Below are 16,971 nucleotides of genomic sequence, written 5' to 3'. Positions count from 1 at the left end.
GCGACGGCATGAGAAACGAAAGCTTTAGGATGCGGACTAACAGGACGCGGACACGGATCACATGGGGGACCCCATCAAGGCAATGCGAAAGCGGTTTCGATGTCGTACTCCGAGGGAAAATGGATGAGTTTTTAGCTGGTATCGTTGATTGTGGTAGAGTCCGGTACACAGGTGGAATTTTCCTACTGTTACCCGCAATTAAATTTAATGATTCTTGGTATTATTTTTCTATGCACCAATTTTGTCTTAGGACTCTGACCCACCTTCTTTTTTCTGTTTTCAATTACTTAATTGTTGTTCTTATTGTCATTCGAAAGAGTCAAGTTCGTTGTGGTTCTCTTATCATTTCGGCTTTTTGCCGCTCTAGACCGCTTGTAGCTGAAAATTCTTTTTGTTGTCTTCAGAAATATTCTTGTTTTTTTTTTCGATTCTGTTCTTCATTGTCTTTTACAGCAACAGCAAAGTAGCGTCGAGATGATCAACGTTTCCAATAATCATACGGAATCATTGTACATACAATTATTCAGTATGTTTGTCCATTATGGTGTTGATTTATTTTAAATATTCCCACCAAGTTGAAGGTAGTTAAAACCGGTAGTTTCCAAACGTCACTTGATACAGATGACGTACTTATAGAAAGAATGGTTGGATTCATTTTGTGGAAAATTCATAAAACTTTTCAATTTAAATTAATATAATCAATTTATTGTATTTTATAAAAATCATTAGAAGTTTCCTTATGACTTTAAGGGAGAGGCTCAAAGATGGTTGTCCTTTAACGAACTAATTTTTAAAACAGAGATTGTAATCGTTGCTTTGATTACAGTTTCTTTACTTGGACTGTGAAATGTTTCTTCAATGTTGTGGACAATTTTGAGATTTCCACAAAACGTGTATTTTAAGGAAACTTCGCAAAAGTTTATTTATGATTTATCGCTCGATATATATGTATTAGAAGTTTAGGAAAATTAGAGTCATTTTTACAAATTTTCGACAGCTATATATGGGCAGCTATATATGGGCACAATATATAGCTACAATACTAATTGTACTCCTAGTGCAAAATTTCAACCAAATTGGGGTAAAACTCTGGCTTCTGGGAACGTATTAGTCCATATCGGACGAAAGATATATATAGGAGCTATATCTAAATCTGAACCGATTTCAATAAAATTTGGCACACTTGACTATAGTACTAATTGTTTTTCTTGTGAAAAATTTTAAGCAAATTAGGGTAAAACTCTGGCTTCTGGGGCCATATAAGTCCATATCGGGCGAAATATATATATGGGAGCTATATCTAAATCTGAACCGATTTCTTCCAAAATCAATAGGGTTCGTTTCTGAGCCAAAACACATACTTGTGCCAAATTTGAAGTCGATTGGACTAAAACTGCGACCTAGACTTTGATTACAAAAATGTGTTCACGGTATAATAGATGTTGTCCATACATGCATATTACTTGTTTTATTGTAGTGAGCTTAAAAATTTGTGTATTCAAACTAAAATCCAGTTTTTTCCCAACAAGTCTGACAAAATAAAGATTTTTCATATAACCGCACAAATAAACACGCTCACACACACACACAATATCGATTATAAATTATTTGAATATTTAAGATTGGTTTTATTTTGGCTTTTCTGTTATCAAAAAGAAACAAAAAAAAGTAACAGCAACAACAACAGTGATAGACCAAAAAAACAAAAAGAGTTTTTCAAGAAAAACAAACGAAAAGAGATTTGAGAGCTAACAAGAGTTATTGCATTTGAATTTTCTTTGCTTTATGTGGTATGTTAGTATTGGTGTTAGTTTTAATCATTAACTAACCCCATGCACAAGTCTGGAGTTTAACTTCTTCAATGGCTTATCTCTGAGTATGCTTACCAGGGTTGCCAATACATAAAATTATCATGATTTTCTTCCGAAAAAACCGTCATAACCGGTACTGGCATTTTAAAAATCGTGAAAATCAATCGACAATGTTTAAAAATAAACAGTATTTATTTCATATAAATAACAGAAAATTAACATGCACAACTATTCGTCTGAATAATAAAAGCATAACGAACTCAAAAAATAATTTTATTTATACCCAGCAAAAAAAGCGTTGCCAAAAAAGTAGTGAAAATGTTCTTTTTGTATCCAGAAGTGGTGCTCATGAATTTAACATGGGCTTGTCATAGGACGGATGGCCAACATTTCAACAGCCGCTGCACTGAATTTGCATCACTTCTTAAGGTGTGGGGTGAATTAAGTGTTTTGGATGTGAATTAAGAACTTTTGTGATATTTTGACAAATAAATAATTTTTAAATTTTTTATGATTTTTTTATGATTTTTAATACATTATAACGCTTGTCTCGAACGTTTGTCATCAAATATTTTCAAAAATTCGCAATTTTTCTAGAAAGGATTTAACATTTTGTTTGGCTAAATTTAAATAATTTGTACCATATAATAATAAATAATAAATATAAATTTCCAATTAAAAATATGAAAAAAGCGGGTTATAAAATAATTGACTCAAATGAACTTCCTGTGCAGTTAAAATAAAGAACATCTTTGGGAGAGCATTTTTGGAAGTTCTTTTGAAGTTGTGCCTGGAGAAGAACTTCCAATTTTTTTTTTACTGGGTACACACAGAAAACAAATTTGTTGTGCCAACCAATTTCTTTGCCAACCAAATAATTTGGTCCCATCTACTATCGGAATTTAACCTACATAATTTGTTTCTAAACAACCAATTGTTGTCTGTGAAAACTGTATATATAAAATTGTTTGGATAACTACAATTTGGGCACATTAACAGACAAATTAGCGATCACAACCAATACGATTTCATTTTTTTTTTGTTAAAACAACTAACTGTTTTTGTCGGACAACCAAAGCTTGTGAAATTAAAGAAACCATCTATTTGTTCAATTTTTTTAGTTTTCATTTAAATATACATTATATTACAATTTTGTATTGATTTATGACCTAATACATATAACAGAATCTGGACAAAATAATCTTGTAAAAAGTATGCCTTTTATGAACTCCGCTACAGCGGAGATGTTTACAAAACGATGTGGCAAATTTTTAGGCATAAAGGAGACCAGAGTCTGAATGCCTTTAACCTTGTTAAATTGGATTTGAGGCTTCGAAATATGGATTTGTACTCCGTTTTATTTTCTAAATTCTGGAAGAAAAAAGAAAAAGACACAATTATGTATATAATTTTTGTTTTAATGTCCAAGCTGATTGGGATTTAATAAAATAGCAAATAAGAGAAATAACTACCCAGGCAAAAATACATCAGCAGTAATACCTCATTCACATTACACTTCCAAAATCCACTTTTACTAGATTTCAACTGTCATTTGTCTTAAAAAAAGTAGATTTAAAATCTCGAAAATGTAGATTTTGAGCGTAATGTGTAGAGCCTATAAGAGTTTAGTTCCGCTTTTTGGTATACAATAAAGTAGGCAGTGCATCCACACTGCATGAATCGGTGGCAATAACGTAAACGAGTAATCAAACTATAGTAAACGAATGATCATAAACTAAATTTAGTTTATGATCATTCGTTTACGTTATTGCAACTCATATATACTAACCTCAAAAACTTGGTCAAAAACTTTAAAATAAGAGATGCTTCAATTTTTTATATAAATAAAATTTTGATCAAATTTTTTATAGAAATAAAATTTTAATAAAATTTTTTATAGCAATAAAATTTTGAGAAAATTTTCTATAGAAATAAAATTTTCACAACATTTTTTATAAATTTTAATTTTTGTTTTTTTTCTAATAAAAAAAAAATGTTGCTGATAGGAGGGGTCATTCAGTCATTCGAAGAAACAACAGTTTTTTATACTAACCACAAACATTTAGTCCACAACTTCAAAATAAGAGGTTTTTTTTAATAAACCAAATTTCTATAGAAATAAACTCTTGACTAAATTTTCTATTGAAAAAATTATCTATGAAATTTAAACAAAATCTTCTATAGAAATAAAATTTTGAGAAAATTTTCTGTAGAAATAAAATTTAATAACATTTTCTATAAAAATAAAATTTTTAGAAAACTGCCTACAAAAATAAAATTTTCAGATAATTTTGTACTTAAACAAAATTTAAAGAAAATTTACTACAGCAATTAAAAATTAAGAAAATTTTCTATAGAAATAAAATTTTGACATAAATTTCTATAGCAATAAAATTGTAAGAAAAGTTTCTATTGAAATACAAATTTGACAATAGTTTTTATAAATTCAACATCTTTATAAATTTTAATTTTCGTCTTGTTTCTAAGTAAAGAAAATGTCGCTGATAAGAGGGGTCATTCGTACATTCGAAGAAAAAACATTTTTTTCATACTAACCACAAAAATTTGGTCAAAAACTTTAAAATATTTTTTTTTAATTTGGTCGATTTGTGGTAAAATTTTCTTCAAAGTTTGGTATAATATTTTTGACACAAGTGGCAACCGTAGCCATAATACTTTTATTAAAAAACTTGTTCTTATTCAAAGTGGGTATAGTGTAGTATTCTATAATATCAAATAAAACTAAAATTATCCAAATAGGTTCAGAATTAGATATAGTTGTCATTATATGTATCGGCCGGCTTGCCGAAAATTGGCCAAACATGCTTACTTATTAACCGATCTTACTGAAATTTCAAATTTAGCTGTATTACCCCCATTTTCATGAAGCTCCGTTAGTGCTACGTTAGCTAACGAACTTTTAAACCGTGATATCTACATGTCTGTCATATTGCATATATATTCCATATGCCAGTTAGAAACTTAACTGCTGAAAATTTTTCAATTAAAGTTAACCGGAGAGAAGATATTTGCAATTTACTTTCTGTTAACTGGCAGTTAAAGCCTAACGGAGCTACAAGAAAATGGCCGTTAATCGATCTAAATAGGGTTTAGATATAGTTATTACAAATATATTGTCAAGTTTTCATTAATTTGGCTATATTACTATTTATTTAATGCTGTAGCTGTAATATGAAGTATATCATCTATATGTAAGAAATCTCTATCGAAAACTTGCAATTTTTTTAACTGACAACTAGCAAATGTAGTATCTCTCCGTCTCTCGTTCCTGCCTTTTCAGTGTAATCGAACGACTTTCAAAACGATTTTGAACGGAATTAATAAAATCGGCATTTTAAAATTTTTGAGTAAAAAATCGTCAAAATGCCTATAAATCGGCAAAATTGGCAACCCTGATGCTTACTAATCTCCCATTTCATTTTTTCTCTTGAAAATTCTCTGGTGTATACGCTTTAATATGTCACTAGCACTCAATGTGACTGAATTCTGATCGGCTAAAATGTCTATGCATGATGTTCTTATTACTCTCAGTTACACACATGCATTCACACACACCCGCACTCACATTTACTCGTAGGTAGAGATCGTTATATTATATTTTGTTGTTGTTATTGCTTCTCTCATTGTTGTAATTCTTGCTGTCGGCCGATTGAGTTGTTTATTTTTGAACATTTTTTTCTGTTTGAATATAAAATTTTGAAAATTCAGATTCATCTGAACCGTTCGCTTGATAAGTCGTCTCGTTTCAAAATTAATTCGTTACGTTTGTTGTTTGTCAACTCTTATTAATTGGTTGTTATTTACCCGGTGAAGTTTGTAGAATCTGGTGTCGTTTATACTCCGTGTTATAGAAAAAGAAGTTTACAATACAAAATCTAATAAAGTGAAAAAAAAGAAACGAAAACCCGCAGAATAAAATCCAATAAAAAGTGGAAAGCATTTTCTTTAATTGAATTAATGAAAAGTACGTTGACTGTTGTTATATGCATAAAGTTGTAATGTCATTGGTTTTATTATCAGTTTAAGAAAAAGAAACAAACAAACCAAATTTCTTAAGGTTTTTCGAAATTCTTGCTTAATTATTTATTATATATTGTAAGATTCTAAGTGATCAACGTATACTAAGTTGGATTTTCGTAAAAATAGGCCTACTAAAACTATCAAAAAATAAATATACTGATGAATTTAGAATCCTCTTCAGTATAAATGGAGCCTGAATTCCGATCATTTTTTTTCACACAAAAAAAAAAAAAAAAAAACAATGGTGACTTTTATCCAATTTCCATTATACTTGATTTAGGGAAGTTTTTTTTGCTACAATGAAATTCCTCGGTGAATTTCATTGTAGAAAAATTGCACCAAATTGAATATATGTATCTCGTATATCTTCGATAAGCACCTTCAAACAAAGAGCATATTTTTGTTTTGAAAAATGGCGATTTATGTTTCACATAGTGGCCAACAATATTACCAAGAGGCTCCAAATTTCTTCAATTGGAGTTAAATGTATTTTTCGACTAAGCGATATTTTCTCAAAAAAAGTCGTCAAAATCTTCTAATCAACTTTTGATTTTTTCAATGTCGATCTTTATCCAAAGAAATCGATATGTCGATTGAAATGGAAATGTGATGATCATTTGTTATGCCGATAATTACTCAAAATGTCAAAAAGGCGAAGTCAATTGTCGACTTTGCAAAAAAAATTCGACTTTGGAAAAGTCAAATATTTGAAATTTTAATTTTTCAAATTTCCAAAAAAAAAATATTTTTTTAAGGCAAGAAGTCAATAGTCGACCTTATGAAATTTTGATAAAATCGAAAAATTTAGTTTTAAAGTCAGGAAGTCAATAGTCGAAGTTTACAAATTTTTCTGAAATCGGTCAATTCAATTAATAGTGAATTTTTATACTCTTCACCACTACTGTGGTACAGGGTATAATAAGTTTGTGCATTTCTATGTACCGCCAAGAAGGAGCCGTCATTGACCCATCTTTTAGTATACGGATCGTCTTAGAATTTAATTCGGAGTCGATCGTCTTCAAATTTGGCATAGAGTCTTTTTTTGGCTCAACCGATCTTCTTCAAATTTCGTATATTCATAATTTTTGTGTGTATCGTAAATTTTGCAGAATATCAGTCAGATCATTTCAGATTTAAATATAGCTCCCATATATATCTTTCGCCAGATATGCACATATATGACCAAAGAGACCATAGTTTTACTCCGAGATGCGTGACATTTTGCACAGGGAGTAGAATTAACATTATAAATATTTATGCATACTGAAGTTGGTTGAAATCGGTTCAGATTTAGATATAGGGAGCCACCGTGGTGCAATGGTTAGCATGTCCGCCTTGCATACACAAGGTCGTGGGTTCGATTCCTGCTTCGACCGAACACCAAAAAGTTTTTCACTGGTGGATTATCCCACCTCAGTAATGCTGGTGACATTTCTAAGGGTTTCAAAGCTTCTCTAAGTGGTTTCACTGCAATGTGGAACGCCGTTCGGACTCGGCTATAAAAAGGAGGTCCCTTGTCATTGAGCTTAACATGGAATCGGGCAGCACTCAGTGACAAGAGAGAAGTTCACCAATGTGGTATCACAATGGACTGAATAGTCTAAGTGAGCGTGATACATCGGGCTGCCACCTAACCTAACCTAGATATAGCTCCCATATATATGTGTTCTTTTGATTTGGGCAAATAAGACCAAAATACCCAATGCTAAGTCGAAAACTCGTCAAAATAATTAAAATTTAACTTAACTTTAATTCATATGTATCGACCGATAAATCATAAATACAGATTTGCGAAAAGTTATGCAATGGATTTAAATTTAAATATTTTCACTATTTGTTGACTAACATTGTGCTTGGTCACGGTCTTTAACCTATTTGTAAAGGTCTAAAAATTTTTGTCCAAATCGATTCCCAACAATTTTGAAGGAGTTAAGATGGTACCAAAACAATTTGGTATACATAGTAGTGAAGGGTATAATATAATCGGCTCGGCCCGCCTTAGACTTTACTTACTTGTTTTAAAATATGATAATACCGAAAATTGACTTTTTAAAATTTTGATAAAATCGAAATGCTGACTTTCCAGTAAAAAAAAAATTGTAAAGAATTTTTTTATACCCTGCTCCACACTGTGGAACAGGGTATTATAAGTTAGTGCATATGTTTGCAACACCCAGAAGGAGACGAGATAGACACATGGCGTCTTTGGCAAAAATGCTAAGGGTGGGCTCCTGAGTCGATATAGCGATGTCCGTCTGTCCGTGAACACATTTTGGTAATCAAAGTCTAGGTCGCAGTTTTAGTCCAATCGACTTCAAATTTGGCACAAGTATGTATTTGGCTCAGAATAGATCCCTATTGATTTTGGAAGAAATCGGTTCAGATTTAGATATAGCTCCCATATATATATTTCACCCGATATGGACTTATATGGCCCCAGAAGCCAGAGTTTTACTCTAATTTACTTAAAATTTTGCACAAGAAGAACAATTAGTACTATAGTCAAGTGTGCCAAATTTTATTGAAATCCGTTCAGATTTAGATATAGCTCCCATATATATCTTTCGCCCCATATGGACTAATACGGTCCCAGAAGCCAGAGTTTTATCCCAATTTGGTTGAAATTTTGTACAGGGAGTAGAATTAGCATTGTAGCTATGCGTGCCAAATTTTGTTGAAATCGGTTCAGATTTAGATATGGCTCCCATATATGGCTTTCGCCCGATTTACACTCATATGACCACAGAGGCTAATTTTTTACTCCGATTTAGTCGAAATTTTGCACAGGGAGTAGAATTAACATTGTAGCTATGCGTGCCAAATTTGGTTGAAATCGGTTCAGATTTAGATATAGCTCCCATATATAGCTTTCTCCCGATTTACACTCATATGACCACAGAGACCAATTTTTTGGTCCGATTTAGTTGAAATTTTGCACAGGGAGTAGAATTAGCATTGTAGCTATGCGTGCCAAATTTGGTTGAAATCGGGTCAGATTTAGATATAGCTCCCATATATATGTTTTTCTGATTCCGACAAAAATGGTCTAAATACCAAAATTTTCTTTGTTAAATCGCCACTACTTTGTCGAAAAGTTGTAAAAATTACTCTAGTTTTCCTAAACTTCTAATACATATATATCGAGCGATAAATCATAAATAAACTTTTGCGAAGTTTCCTTAAAATTGCTTCAGATTTAAATGTTTCCCATATTTTTTACTAACATTGTGTTCCACCCTAATGCATTAGCCGACATAAATTTTGAGTCTATAGATTTTGTAGAAGTCTATCATGTATTTGGGACAAACCTTTATATATAGCCCCCAACACATTTGACGGATGTGATATGGTATCGAAAATTTAGATCTACAAAGTGGTGCAGGGTATAATATAGTCGGCCCCGCCCGAATTTAGACTTTCCTTACTTGTTTTTTACTAACATTGTGTTCCACCCTAGTGCATTAGCCGACTTAAATTTTGAGTCTATAGATTTTGTAGAAGTCTATCAAATTCTTCCAGATCGAGTGATATTTAAATGAATGTATTTGGGACAAGCCTTTATATATAGCCCCCAACACATTTGACGGATGTGATATGGTATCGAAAATTTAGAGATCTACAAAGTGGTGCAGGGTATAATATAGTCGGCCCCGCCCGACTTTAGACTTTCCTTACTTGTTTTAATTTTGGTTGTGTAGGCAATATTGTCGATATATAACTACGAACCAGCTCCAGACCAAATAATAGACCCATAGGTTAGCTTAGGTTAGGTTATGTGGCAGCCCTATGTATCAGGCTCACTTAGACTATTCAGTCCATTGTGATACCACATTGGTGAACTTCTCTCTTATCACTGAGTGCTGCCCGATTCCATGTTAAGTTTAATGACAAGGACCCATACAAAATTTCATTCAAATCTATTAAGCCGTTTTCCCGGTTAGCGGGCCAAACAAAAGCTCAATATCATCATATATGTTATATATAAAGATTTATTTAAATTTTACAACTTCCTCAAATAAAAAAATAATTTCTAATTAGTATTCATTTTTCATTTTTGTTTTTGTAGGTTGTTTATGAAGCATATATACCTGTAATGTAATTAAATATTTGATCTGAATACAAAATTACATTGTCAACTGTAATTAAGCGCGGTAACCACAACAAAAACAACAGCAACAAACAAACAACTCATAAGTCACCCACGATCTAGCTTTAATCGAAAGCAGGTGAAGTGTGATTTTAAAAATTCAATTCAAAATATATATGCAGGCATATATAAACAATTGAATATATTAAAAGAATTAGATAATTTTTTTTGTAAAAAAAAAAAAACAACACTAAAGTACAAATTTATCATCATCATCATTATAAATAAACCAAAAATTATAAACAAGAAATATGGCTACTACCAATGCTAATAAAATGATGCTGTATACTGCTGTTCTAATGGCTGTTATTACAACTCAGTGCTTATCAGGTAAATGTTTACAAAACCTCCAAGTTGTGTTTTTAACATATATTTTTTTTATAATTTGAAATTAAATACAACCAAATAGTATGAATGATATGTATAAATAGTATTAAAAAAAACTTGAACAAAGGTATAAATGATATTAGAAATGCTATCACACAATAAAATATGTGCCATTGGAGACTTATGTAAAAAATAAAAAAAAAAATATTTTAGAATTTACGATACCAAAGTTGTCTTAAAAGTGTTAATTTTAATTATGATAACATGAGCATGAACCTATTTAAAATCTTTCCCACTGGTTTAAGTCCTTCGCATAAAAATCCCTTGACTATATTCTCTCTTTGTCTTTCCTCTCTCCCTCTTTTATACAAAGTAATCCTTGTAACTTCCCCATTAAAATATTTTTTACATTGTATTGCTTTGACCCACACTGTGGAACAGGGTATTATAAGTTAGTGCATATGTTTACAACACCCAGAAGAAGACGAGATAGACATATGGTGTCTTTGGCAATATTGCTCAGGGCCGTCCCGGCCCCTGAATCGATCTAGCCATGTCCGTCCGTCTGTTTGTGAACACATTTTGGTGATCAAAGTCTAGGTCGCAATTTAAGTCCTATCAACTTTGGTACAAGTATGTGTTTTGAGTCAGAACCGATTTCTTCCAAAATCAATAGGGTTCTACTATTGATTTTGGAAGAAATCGGTTCAGTTTTAGATATAGCTTCCATATATATCTTTCGCCTGATATCTATTAATATGACCACAGAAGCTAGAATTTCAGCCTGATTTGCTTTAAATTTTGCAAAGGAATGCAAGCGATAGTGTCGTAAAGTACACTGAAAAAAATAATGTAGTGAGGTCAAGGATTTCATGTCTTTAAAATACGAATGAAAATTTTGCCTAGCATAGAAGATGCATTTCTCTAATATAAAAATTTTTTCCTTGTCCAAAAGTCGATAAACTTTTTAATGAAGTCATATTGTCCTTACAATTAAGTGATTTGATTTAAAAAACATTTTTGGGCTAAGGTCAACTTGACCTTAGTAATTCAGAAAAATTCTTTAAAATTGAAATTGTCTTTAAATTTGTTGTCTTTTTGCATTTTGACTACAAAGCAACACTTTATTTTAAAGACGTTTTTTACTTGAAGCATATCATAATTTCTACTGGAAGTCGAGTCTGAGTTTGGAAAATAAAGTTGTCTTTTACTCGTTTTTAAAGGACTTTGATAGCATATGAAGAAAAAAAGCTGAAAAAAACGAAAAATTAAAATTTCCTTCCTAGAAGCCAAAATCCAAACCAAAATTTAAAAGAGGATTGTGTCCTAAAAGTATCCTCACTTTTATTCTCCGCTTCTTTGGCTCGGAATCAATACCAAAATTATTAAAGTAAAGACAAAAGACCGGGCATGCTTCTTGTTCAGTGTATATGAAATCATATAATTTTTTACCAAATGACCTACCTTCAAAAGTTTATATAAGCCGAGAATATATATAATCATACCATACTCTCTATACTAGGCCATTTTCCCAAAATTTTAGATTCGCAGGAAATATAATCCACATAGGTCCCGGGGTTCAAATCATCTGTCAGTTTCCCTAGGAAATTTTCTTATACGTGATCTGTGTTGGAGAACCGAATCTTAGCCATGGGGACTTTTGATCCTCATTAATTTGTTTTATAAAAATATTTTATTTTATTGCAAAAATTAATAATAATGATTTTATGTCAAAATTGTATTTTATAGAATATACTATTTTTGTGAAAAGTTTCGATATTTGTATCATATCAGACAGGTGCCAAAAATAACCCACATAGGGTACCACAAAAAAATTCAAAGTTTCACAAAAAAAAATCTAAAAAACAAAACATAACAAAATTTTTGTATTTACTGCCTGAGATTACCTTCAGCCGTCAAGGGCCCATAAAAAATGAAATGAAACAACCAGAGCAATCCAATAGAAATGCGACAATAAACTCAACACAAAACAAAAACAAAACAACAACATTGCCAAACAAATGTGGTTGGTTAGATGACATCGGAAACAGCTAAATCTGGTGTTATAAATCTCAAAGCATGGCATTTTTCAGAATGTCCCTCCAGGTCTCCTTGTCTCATGGTATTGTTATTGTTTTCCATTTCAATGATTCTAATCTAATCCGCAAGTGGAATGACACAGTGGTGCTTGGGTTTTAATAAATAACCAAAGTAGTTGTTGTTTGTGGGAGATATGGAAAAGTCGTGGATATGTTTTTTTATAGTTGCTTGGGAACATACATTAAAATTATTAACTATATTTGAACAACACCAAAGAAAATACACTCTCTTAGAGACCCTCAACCTCTATTTATTTGGAGTGGTTATAAAATATATAGACCATCATAAAGATGTGATAAAAACGAGCTATAAAATGAATTGATATATTTTGGGAATGGGAGAAAGACAATCAAATGAGAGATTGACAATCAAAAATATTTTAAAAAAAATTATACTTTTTTTTGCTAAAATTTGACTTCGAAAGAATTTTCTTTATAAAGATTAATTTCATTAGAATCTTCTATGAAATTCAATTTTTTTGGAATTTTTCTATAAAAATTCAATATCAATAACATTTGTCTATAAAAATTTTGTATTATTGAAATTTACTATAAAAATTAATTTTTATTGAAATTTTCTATAAACATGCCATTTCAAATGGAAAAAATTCTATGAAATTTCCATTACAAAGATGTAATAAAGAACGAGCTATAAAATGAATTGATTGAGAGTATTTTTTGAGAGATTCATCAATCAAACATTTTCCTTTTTCTAAATTTTCAATGTACATTTTTCTCAATTTTATTGGAATTTTTCTATAAAATTTCAACATCAATAACATTTTTCTATAAAAATTTTGTATTAATGAAATTTTATATAAAAAATTTACTTTTACTGAAATTGTCTATAAACATCCCATTTCAAATGGAAAAATTTCTATGAAATTTCCATTTTATTGAATTTTCATAAAATTTCCAAAAAATAAAAAAATCCATTGGCTTGTTATAAAAATTTCAATGTCTATAAAAGATTTTTATAGTTTGTAATAATCCATTTGGTTGGAAATTAATATGAAACATTTTTCGTTGGAATTTATATACAAAGCGAATTTTATTGGAATTTTCGAAAAAATATTTTTAGAATTTCATATAAGATTTCGATTTCGTTGGAATTTTTTACAAATTAATTTTTCATAGAAAATTAAAAATTAATTTTAACATAATTTTTGATAAATTTTCTATGCCAATGTTATTTTCTATTTCAATTCGTTGGAAATTACATTTCATTTGAATTTCCCTTAAAAATTCCATTTTATTGGAATTTCCCATTCCTACTCCTTATATAAAAATTTACTTTTACTGAAATTTTCTATAAACATCCCATTTCAATTGGAAAATTTTCTATGAAATTTCCATTTTTATTGAATTTTCATAAAAGTTCTAAAAAAAGTTCCATTGACTTTTTATAAAAATTCCAATGAAATAAACATTTTCAAATTGAAATTCAATTTAATTATGTAGAAACATTTTATTGAAATTGAACCCTTCTAGATAATTTCATTGATATGGAATTTTTATGTAAAAATGTTAAAAAAATTTCATTAATATGGAATTTTCATTGATATAGAATTTTTATAAAAATATTTCATTGATATGGAATTTTTATAGAAAAGTTTCCAATGAAATTGATTATATTTTAATGTAATGATGTAATGATGTAATAAAGAACGAGCTATAAAATGAATTGATTGAGAGTATTTTTTGAGAGATTCATCAATCAAACATTTTCCTTTTTCTAAATTTTCAATGTACATTTTTCTCAATTTTATTGGAATTTTTCTATAAAATTTCAACATCAATAACATTTTTCTATAAAAATTTTGTATTAATGAAATTTTATATAAAAAATTTACTTTTACTGAAATTGTCTATAAACATCCCATTTCAAATGGAAAAATTTCTATGAAATTTCCATTTTATTGAATTTTCATAAAATTTCCAAAAAATAAAAAAATCCATTGGCTTGTTATAAAAATTTCAATGTCTATAAAAGATTTTTATAGTTTGTAATAATCCATTTGGTTGGAAATTAATATGAAACATTTTTCGTTGGAATTTATATACAAAGCGAATTTTATTGGAATTTTCGAAAAAATATTTTTAGAATTTCATATAAGATTTCGATTTCGTTGGAATTTTTTACAAATTAATTTTTCATAGAAAATTAAAAATTAATTTTAACATAATTTTTGATAAATTTTCTATGCCAATGTTATTTTCTATTTCAATTCGTTGGAAATTACATTTCATTTGAATTTCCCTTAAAAATTCCATTTTATTGGAATTTCCCATTCCTACTCCTTATATAAAAATTTACTTTTACTGAAATTTTCTATAAACATCCCATTTCAATTGGAAAATTTTCTATGAAATTTCCATTTTTATTGAATTTTCATAAAAGTTCTAAAAAAAGTTCCATTGACTTTTTATAAAAATTCCAATGAAATAAACATTTTCAAATTGAAATTCAATTTAATTATGTAGAAACATTTTATTGAAATTGAACCCTTCTAGATAATTTCATTGATATGGAATTTTTATGTAAAAATGTTAAAAAAATTTCATTAATATGGAATTTTCATTGATATAGAATTTTTATAAAAATATTTCATTGATATGGAATTTTTATAGAAAAGTTTCCAATGAAATTGATTATATTTTAATAAATTGGAGTTCCTTATAGAAAGAATTTTTTTTATGGAAAAATTATTGAAATTAAAATTTTAAAGAAAGTTCTAATAAAGTCAATTTTTTTGGAAAAAAATCCAATGAAATGAAATTTTTATAGAAAATTCCAACGAAATGGAAAGTTTATAGAAAATTTAATAGAGAAAATTCAGTGAAAGTGAATTCAGTGAAATATCAATGTCTATAAAAGATTTTTATTGTTTGTAAAAGTCCATTTAGCTGGAAATTAATATGAAAATATAATTTTGTTGGAATTTATATACAAATCGTATTTCATTGGAAGTTTTTATAAACAATTTTTCTTAGAAAATTAAAAATTAATTGTAAAAGCCTTTTTGGATAAATTTTCCATGCCAATGCTATTTTATATATTCTAATTTCATTTCATTGGAAATTACAGTTAAAGTTTCTAATGAAAATGTTTTTTTTTTTACTGAATTGGAGTTCCTTATAGAAAGAATTTTTTTTATGGAATAAATTATTTAAATTCAAATTTTAAAGAAAGTTCTAATAAAATCAATTTTTTTGTAAATAAAATCCAATGAAATGGAATTTTTATAGATAATTCCAACGAAATGGAAAGTTTATAGAAAATTTAATAGAGAAAATTCAGTGAAAGTGAATTCAGTGAAATATAAATGTCTATAAAAGATTTTTATAGTTTGTAAAAGTCCATTTAGTTGGAAATTAATGTGAAAATATAATTTCGTTGGAATTTATATACAAATCGTATTTCATTGGAAGTTTTTGTAAAAAAATTTTCTTTGAAAATTAAAAATTAATTTTAACAGAATTTTTGATAAATTTTCCATGCCAATGTTGTTTTCTATTTTCTAATTTCATTTCGTTGGATATTAAATTTCATTTGGATTTTCCTTAAAAATTCCATTTTATTGGAATTTCCTATTCCTACTTTGTATCTATTTTCTTTTTCCATAAAAAAACATTCTATAAAATATCCAGTTTATTGAAATTTTATTTAAGAAAGTTTCAATAAAAATTGCACTTCATTGAAACTTTTTATAAAATATCCATTTCCTTGCAATTGTCTATAAAATTTCAATTCATTTAATTGCCTACATATATAATCCATTTAAATGGAATTTTAAAGAAAACTTCATGTCATTACAATTTTCAATAAAATTTCCATTTCATTGGAATTTTCTATAAAAAGTCAATTTCAATGCAATTTTTTCTATAAATTACATTTCATTATTTTTCATGTTAGCCTGATACTGAAACAGGCTATTAACGTCCAAATGCATGATAACTTAATTTACAATTAATTATTACTCAAGCTTTATGGACAAATTAGATTAAGGAACTTCTTTGCAATGGTTCTATTGATCAAGTTCCTTAATCTAATTTGTCCATAATGCCCGAGTAATAATTAATTGTAAATTAAATAGCATTTCATTGTCATTTTCTATAAATAATTGATTTCATAAGAAAAAATTCTATATCATTGAAATTCCCTGGCGTTTCCAATGGAAAGAATTCGTTTCATTGGAATTTTCTATTTTAATGAAATTTTACGGAAGACAAAACTCCTTTTCATTAAAAGTGTCTATAAGAATTTCATTTCATTGGAATTTTTATTAATAATTTCTTATAAAAATTCCATTTTTTTGAAATTGTTTGTAAAAATTCCAGTTCATTGTAATTTTCACAAAAAAAGTCATTTATTTGGAATTTACGATAAAGTTTCATTGGAATTTTCTGTAAAATATAATTTTTAATTGGAGTTTTCAATAAAAATTCAATTTCATTAGAATTTTCTATAAAAATTCCATTTCATAACAATTTTCTAAATTTTAGTGAAATTTCTTATGAAAATTCCATTTAATTTAAATTTCCC

The 16,971-nt window shown here is 28.6% G+C and overlaps 1 protein-coding gene and 1 long non-coding RNA gene across 4 annotated transcripts in view; one reads left to right on the top strand and one right to left on the bottom strand.

The window, feature by feature from the left end:
• Positions 1-2,912: 2,912 nt before the first annotated feature.
• Positions 2,913-12,076, bottom strand: LOC142226431 (uncharacterized). Its single transcript, XR_012719680.1, has 2 exons — positions 11,791-12,076; positions 2,913-3,182 (listed from the first exon to the last, which is right to left on the bottom strand). It is a non-coding gene; the product is annotated as an uncharacterized LOC142226431 (long non-coding RNA).
• Positions 5,537-16,971, top strand: part of LOC142226430 (uncharacterized) — a 33,207-nt gene continuing 21,772 nt past the window's right edge. The window contains exons 1-2 of one of the 3 annotated variants that reach the window (XM_075296448.1): positions 5,537-5,796; positions 9,919-10,329. In XM_075296448.1, coding sequence (XP_075152563.1) covers positions 10,251-10,329 — 79 coding nt within the window. In that variant the 5' untranslated portion in view covers positions 5,537-5,796; positions 9,919-10,250. Of the gene's footprint in view, positions 5,828-5,870; positions 5,890-9,918; positions 10,330-16,971 lie in introns of those variants that run through there. The other 2 variants (XM_075296450.1, XM_075296449.1) reach the window with 2 other exon arrangements.

This window comes from Haematobia irritans, chromosome 2 (assembly GCF_050003625.1).
Source record: "Haematobia irritans isolate KBUSLIRL chromosome 2, ASM5000362v1, whole genome shotgun sequence".
Classification (NCBI taxonomy): Eukaryota; Metazoa; Arthropoda; class Insecta; order Diptera; family Muscidae; genus Haematobia; species Haematobia irritans.
Note: the sequence above shows the minus strand (reverse complement) of the source record. Positions and strands in the feature narration are given on the sequence as shown.